General features: G+C 34.6%; 1 protein-coding gene across 1 annotated transcript in view; it reads right to left on the bottom strand.

Annotated features, from left to right (window-relative positions):
• Positions 1–511: 511 nt before the first annotated feature.
• DNAJC21 (DnaJ heat shock protein family (Hsp40) member C21) overlaps positions 512–8194 on the bottom strand; it is a 35153-nt gene continuing 27470 nt past the window's right edge. Inside the window, exons 10-12 of the mRNA XM_003759947.4 lie at positions 5538–5713; positions 1602–1677; positions 512–990 (exon numbers count right to left, since the gene is read on the bottom strand). Coding sequence (XP_003759995.1) covers positions 826–990; positions 1602–1677; positions 5538–5713 — 417 coding nt within the window. The 3' untranslated portion in view covers positions 512–825. The remainder of the gene's footprint in view (positions 991–1601; positions 1678–5537; positions 5714–8194) is intronic.

Genomic DNA, 8194 nt, shown 5'->3' with positions numbered 1-8194 from the left:
CCAGAAAATCTTGTCTTAGCACAAAAACAGTCTCAGACATGACTAGAATCAATCCCTCTGACAGTCTAAATAAATTCTGAACCATCTGCTATTTGCTCCATCCTATTTTATGGTTGTCACTGTGCCCAGGGATAAAGTATAATATAAATGCACTTTTATTCAGCTCCCTTATTTCAAATTTCTGAACTAAAAAATTTAAGAAGCATGCAGTATTCATAATGCTACTAAAACATCAAGGTGGAATAGAGCTATACCTTAAAGAGTTCTTTCTATCAACATCCTCTCTCTTTCCCATTTATCCCTCTCTTTGACCAATACTTTAAACATTAATTTTAAAACCATATTGGGCATCTTGCTGTTAGAAATAAAAAAGATAAGAGTCTCCTCCCCCAAGCCTCCTACTTGCCCCAAAGTTCTCCTTAACTCCAGCTAAGAAACAGAACTTAAAGCATACTGAGATAAAGATGATTGGGTTGTTTAAAGGGAGAATTAGAAAACAGAACTGGAAAAGACCATGTGTTAAAATAATTTATTTCCCCTCTGTACATTTCTGACCCACACAAGCCAGAAATAAATCAAGAAAATGAGTTTTAGAGTATTTCACCCGTTTGAGAATTTCCATTCAAGTGAGACAGCAAAAGTGTAATTCGGTCACTGAAATGTTTAAAAAAAATATATTAAACAAAAATGTTTATACAAGATAAAAATACTCATCCACGCTGCAAGAAATTGCAGATTCCATAGATGTGTTACATTTTAATAATTCCTTAAATCATTTTCAGTCCAGGTTTTGGTTTTGAATTCTAGAGACAATCTGTTGAAGGCTTATCGGTTTTTACGTTTTTCTTTTTTGCTCCGGGCACTGGCTGCATTACTTAGAGAGGATGTGGAAGGGGCTCTCGCATGGCCTGTAGCCTTCAGGTGTTCAAACAGTTTATTCCGAGATGAAAATTCACCATGGCAAGTTGTACATTGGATGGGAATATCATTCTAAGAGGGAAAGAAGTAGAAATAAAAGCAGATAACCCAGAGACATTTTGTGTGTTTTATGTTAAGACTACATCAAAGTAGATTAGTTTCTGATACACCCAGACTCAACTGATATTTCTGGAAGATACAGGATGCAACCTTCTCCACCACATTTAGAAGTTCTGCAAACATTCAAAAGATTACACCCACATAGAGAAGAGAAAAACTTAACCCCAGGAAAATTAAGAATAGTGCTACTTGGATGCTTTTTTTTTTTTTAATCAAGTTCTTTAAGTTTCAGAGTAACTGAAAACCACAAGCCATGAAGACCAATCCAGCACATTCAGCTTGATATAAAGAAATATGTCTTTGGCACATATTTAAACAATGCGCCCCAGGGCAGCACCAAGACTATCCCCTTATACTTAATCAACTAGCATTATTTAGTACATGGGGAACTATTTATGCACTAGACAAGACAAAACACCCAGTAAAGAAGGGAGCCTTTTCTTTCCTCTGAAATTTCAAGGTTACTCAGATAACATTTATACTCATAAGGAAAACTCTTCAAATAAACACTGCCAGTACATCAATCTCTACATCAAGAGGGTTTACAAAAGGTTTCTACCTACCATTATTTGTTGTTCATCAGACACTTTGATGGATTTTTTCAAATCCTTGGCTTTCTTTCCTTTGGGTTTTGGAATACTGAAAAGAAAATGGAAATATTTAATGTATTTGATTCAAACTGGGTATATTTTCATTATTTCACAGTCATCAAGGAAGACAAAATTTAAAAGATTTATGCTTAATTAAACTTTTCCCCAAACATAAAAGTTAGTAGGAAATATATATATGTACTGTCATTTGAAATTGAAATTAAGCTTCTGAGAGATTTACTCCAAACTGTATCATTAAAGAAATAAAAATAGAAACTTAAAATTATTTAGAAAGCAAATCCCCAATATTTTTAGCACCTTTTTTTTTTACTCCCATTGGTCTTTGCAACTCTTATCTTTCAAAAAGCCCCCTCCCTTTTATTACCCACATTCAACTTTTGAACAAAAAATTACCTGCCAATTCCCACTAGGTGCCCCTTCTGTTCTACATTCAACTCATGAACACTCCTCTAATTCAATTATGCATTCTCTTTTCCTGATTCATTTCATTTAGTGCCCTACAAAATGTAATGTGGGCAGGGATTGATTTTCTTGGAATCCCTAGTGCAAAATAGAGTCCTGCACATAATAGGTGCTTAATAAATGCTTGTTAAATAAACTGAAATACTTCACTTATCTAAAAGGTTAGTCAGAAATCAAAGCACACTTTGATTCGTGGAAACAACTAAGTATGTTTTCAAGACTCCCTATAGCAGGATGTCAAAATCTATATTAAGATAACAGTTTCAGCATCATTACAGAAAGCGAATGGCAATATAGGAAATGTTGAAAAGGGCTAATTCAGAGCAAACTGGGATATCTTGTATGAACTGATTCAGAGTGAAGTAATCAGAAACAAGAAGACAACACTATAAAGAAAAACAACTTTGAAAGACTCAAGAACTATGATTGATGCACAGATCAACGAAGATTACACAGCAGTGATGTCAAACTCAAACAAAAATAGGATCCACTAAACTGTACATAAAACCCCAGGAGCTAGATACTGACTCAGAATACCACATGTATTATCTCTGGTCCATCTATTGATTTTGTTTAACATTTCCCAATCATACTTTAATCTAGAGTTCAGTCCTCACTAGGAGTGTTGCAAGCCACAAATATGAGATATTTCTACAGGATCTATAATAAAGCATGTTACCCACCTCCTGAGAAAGTAGTGACAGACTTAGACATAATCTTTGGACATAAGTCAATGCAAGAATTTGTTTTCCTTAACTATGAATACTTGGTTCAACATTTGTTTGTTTTTCTCTTTTTTCCATGCAGGAGGGGAAAGAAGAAAGAAAAAATAAAATTTTGTTCAGTAAAAAAATTAATTTAATTTTAGAATACAAAGTTAATGGCAAAATATGATGAAAGAATTCTCATCAATAATATAAAACTGCTGAATTTAAGATGTTACCTTTATTTAGTAGCTTTTTTTTTTTTAAAGGTACAAAAACTTTTAAAGGTAATCCCTAAAAAGTTTGTCTCCACAGAGTTTAGATAAGAAATTTTTACTAGTAGTATTTAAGTTGCAAATGACCTATAAAGAGGATTATATATGTTGAATAGAACAGCAACAGAAAGGCACATGGAAAGAGGAGCAGGCTCTAAATACATTACAAACAAGATATTATATAGGAAAAGCTAAGTAAATGATGTAAGAGTAGTATGTGCCTGGGCAAAGATCTCTGATAAAGGTTTAACTATATCCATACATATGTAGACACACAATATACATACACATGTATATGTGTTATGTGTCTATATGGGTGTATGTAGATATACAACATACATATGTATATGTATGTGTGCAAAATTAATACATATAATGCTATTCCCCAAAATAAAAATGACCAAAGAAGTCTTCAAATGAAGCTATCAAAAGAGTGCTCTAAATAATTAATAAAAGAAATACAAAAAAAAACAAAAAAAACAATGCATTTTATACCTTGAAAATTGGTAAAGATGTGAAAGACAAAAATTGTATATATAGAAGGGACTAAGGAAAAACAAGCACTATTTGTGAATCTGTGAAATAGTCTATACATTCAGGAAAATCTGGAATTAACCCAAAAAGTCACTAAATCCTTTTGTTTTAGCAATACCACTTACAGCCTTTTACTGTAAGAAAATCACTGAAAAAGGGAAACCTCTCAAATGCACAAAAACATTTAAAATGGAACTTTGTAATCAGTCCAAAAGACTAAAGTGCTAAGCCAAAGAACTACAATATAGGAACCTACTAATAGGTAGATGGCTGCACAAATGTGGTATACAAATGTAATGGAATATTATTGTACATAAGAAATGAAAAATTCAGAGAAATTTGAAAAGACTTGTATGAACTGATGCAGAAATAAAGACAATAGGGAATATTTGACTAGAAAAAAAGAAAGGCCAGTCTATTGACAATCAATAGATAGCATATATAACTGTTAATATCCATACAATGTAAACAGGAAAGAGAAGGTCCCCAGAGCACTGAACAGACTTTCTGTGGATAATTTACAGGAAGATGTGGGCAAGAGAAAAGGCAGAAATGGATTGGTTTCTATTAAACATCTTTGTTAGGATCATCAAGCTTAGATGGCATGCATTTTGAGTTCAAGACTATACATGTCCAATTCAATTTGTATATTGTCCAGTAACCCAGTCCCATATATCCCCAATGAAAGTGATGAAGGGAGCCCAGAAACTCTTTCTTTTTCTCTCTCTGACTTGGGGGTGAGCCTTAAGATAATGCACTTGAGAAGCTCCTTGAAGGAGAGATTCTCCTTGAACCCTGCCTCTGGGTAAGACCCACCCTAGGGAAAGTGGTTTCATTCTGTTATCTGGGTGGGACCTGTTGAATACCCTATTGAATTAACCCAGAGACATTCATCCAATTCCAAGAGTTTCTATTCTGATTCTAGCTCAAACTGCTCCCAGCCCCCCACCAAGAGCAGCCCCCCCAGCTTCTAGCCAAGGCTTCAATTTTAAAAAAAGGCAACTTAAACTTCAGTCCTTGTAAAGGACCCAACATGCCATGCCAAGAAACCTCTCTCTCCTCGGCATAAGCTGCAACCCTCTGCCCGCTGAAATGATATTCTCTTTCAGCATTACCCCCCTTTATCTTTATCTCTTTTTAACTTATTTCCCTAACAAGATTTTACAATTCTCTGTCGGGATTTCTCTGCTAAAAACTCTCTCTGCCAGAACTCCTCCACTAGAAACTTTATATCCCTCTGCTGGGACCTTGTCACCAAGGAATTCAGTTTTTCTATTCATGCATAGCAAAGGCTGACTTCCCAAGGCCAATAAACTTCTTTTGCCAGTCTAGCTTTTCGGTTTGTAAATCCCTTTACAAAGGACCTCTGTGCTGCCAGAAGGGGTTCCCACAAGTCCCTGTCCTGCGCGGAATCCTAGGGGGACATAACCCCGAACCTATTATCCTTATGGGATGGTAAATTTAAACTAAGAACAAAACCTCCGAGTTTCTTTGTAGATCTATGACTCCATGGAAGCAAAAATAAAATTATTTCAAACTAGTCCTGGTAAGGGCTGGTATGGGTTCAACCTTTCATTAAGCATCCACCACATACAAGCATGGCTGGGTGGCAAAAGTCCTCACAGGTAGACTTAATATGAACATGATGTCAATGAGAAAAAAAAAAAAACCAAGGCAAGACCTAAGTTACTACTGCTTATTTCGGTGTGAGGAACAGAGGTGGCATTTTTAATCTGTAAATTTTTCTGCTGCAATTCCTATTGCTCTCTTCCTCTACCTATGCACATGCTTACCTGCCTGATGAGGTTCTTAAGAGGATGAGGAAACATTCTTATTTCATGATAGAAAAGGGCCCTCAAACATTTGAGGAAGCACAAAACAATTAACAAATTTAAGGGAAAAGCAGAGCTTACCTTTTTTCTGCCTTTTTGGGATCTTCGGACTGCTCATCAGTTTCGGAAACAATGACCTTTTCCTGGACACTATCTTCCAAGGTTTTGATGCTACTCTCACTTGGATTAGTAGGTTCTTTTGATTCAAGAATCACTTCATCTACAGTCTCTTCTTTACTGAAGTAGTCATCATATTTCTATATAAACAAGAATGAACACCATTTTAATGGAATTAAGATAAAGCAAGCCACACAAGGGCAACTTTCTGATTATCTTCAAAACCCTTCTCATTCAGAACTTTCAGCCTTAGCTTCTTCCTGCTCTTTTGACCTAGTACCTTTAATTAAGTGCTAATAAAAAGGGAGATTATTGAGTATTAAAGAAAAATTATTGGAAAGGGTATTTTGGAGAGAGAGAGTCAATTATATGGGACACTGAATTTGACCATAACTGAGGACCTCAGTTTCCTATGATTAAGTTAGGTCAAATACAAATAAATTGCTCTCCATTCTATTCCATGTTCAACTGAAAGCCGCATGGTTTTATCAACAAAATAGGGGCAGCTAGGTGATGCAGTGAATAGTGCACCAGCTCTGAAGTCAGGAGGACGCAAATTCAAATGTGACCTCAGACACTTGACACTTCCTAGCTATGTAACCCTGGGCAAGTCACTTAAGCCCAATTGCCTCAACAAAAAAAGAAAAAGAAAAAAAAGGTAATATGTGATGCACAGCAACAATACCATGATATGTAATAATATATAATGATACTATCATGTTACTATTACCATCATGCATCACCTATAAAATTATTATGTAAACACATTAAAATTTCCAAAATGAGAGAAAAGATGGAATAATGAATAGAAAACTGGCACTGGAAGACCCGAGTTCAAGTGATGCCTCTGACATATATAGGCTATGTGATTCCCTGGGAAAATAACTGACTTTTAGTGTTCCTGGCAACACTATTAAGACCTAAATTGCCAAGAAGGTACTAATTTGTACTGAGAGATAGTATCCTCTACATAAATAAAATCACAGGTCTTGTCCAAAAAGTAATTTGTTCATAATAGCAACTTTTTACGTTCTCTGATTCAATTTGAAAAAAATAAATAAAACTCTGCAAGAAAAAAGAAAAATGACAATTTATTAGAAGGGCTACAGTAAAACAGACCCACTAATATGCTGCTGTTAGAATTCTGAATTGGTCTACAAATTCTGGAAAGCAATTTGGAATTATGCCCCCAAAGTCACCAAATTGCTCACCTTCTAACCCAGCAATATTGGGTATAATACATATAATAATTATATATAACATATATAATACATAGTATAATAATAACCACCCTCAAGGATATCAAAGATAGTGAAGAGAACAGAACCCACTAAATAATTTATTCAGTAACACTTGTAAAAACAAAATACTTTGAAAGACTTAGGAATGCTGATCAATACAGTGACCAATAACAATGATTCCAGAGGACAACAAGTTAACAAAGAAACATGCTACCCATTTCCTGATGGAGAGATGAAGAATTCATGGTGCAGAATGACACCTACATTTTTGGAAATGGCCATTGTGGAAATCTGCTTTGCTTGACTACACACATTCATTACAATTTTTTTGTGTATGTGTGAAAGCAAAAACAAGATGTAAGAAATAGAAAAAATGTATGGCTTCATGTACAATTTTCTTTTAATGTTCTAAATTGGTATAGAAAAATGATCATTTTATTTGGTGTTTAAAATTCAGAATTTTATTTTTAACAAATGACCTCACAGGGTAGGTCAGATACTACTACCCTATTTTATAGGTAAGGAAACAAATTCAGTAAAGTCAAACATAATTGGCTATGGAGAGAATTGTATCTATAAACAAACAAGGACATATAACTTTCTGTGTAGTTCTACTATGAAAGACAAATATCTCACGTGAAAACTAATCATAAAAAATATGGCATTCTATCTTTCCTGGATAAAATAAGATTCTTATACAGAAAGTTATTCTGAGTGGATGCCCATTAGTTGGGGAATGGCTGAATAAGTTATGGCATATAACTGTAATGGAATATTAATATTCTATAAGAAATGACAAGCAGACTGATTTCAGAAAAGCCTGGAAAGACTTACATGAACTAATGCTAAGGAAAGTGAGTAGAACCAAGAGAGAACACTGTACACAGCAACAAGATTTGATGATCAATTTTGATGGACATGGCTCTTTTCAACAATGAGGTGATTCAAAGCAATTCCTATAGACATGACAGAGAGAGCCATCCACATCCAGAGAGAAAATAATGGAGACCAAATGTGGATTAAAGCTGAAGACCAAATGTGGATTAAAGCATAGTATTTTTACCTTTTTTGGTGGTGGTGGTGTTTGTTTGCTTGGTTTTTTTTTTCTCTTTTGATCTGATTTTTCTTGTGCAACATGACAAACATGGAAATATGTTTAGAACAAACGGCACATGATTAACCTATATTGAATTGCTTGCTGTCTGGGTGGAAAGGAGGAGGGAGAAAAATTTGGAATACAGAGTATTGCAAAAGGTGAATGTTGAAAACTATCTTTGCATGTATTTAGAAAAATAAAAAGCTATTCAAAAAAACTTTCTCCTACCTCTGCTCAGCTCATTTTCTATTGGTTTCTATAAGGCTTCCCATGTTTCTCTGAAA

Source organism: Sarcophilus harrisii, chromosome 1, assembly GCF_902635505.1.
Source record: "Sarcophilus harrisii chromosome 1, mSarHar1.11, whole genome shotgun sequence".
In the NCBI taxonomy this organism is placed as follows: Eukaryota; Metazoa; Chordata; class Mammalia; order Dasyuromorphia; family Dasyuridae; genus Sarcophilus; species Sarcophilus harrisii.
Note: the sequence above shows the minus strand (reverse complement) of the source record. Positions and strands in the feature narration are given on the sequence as shown.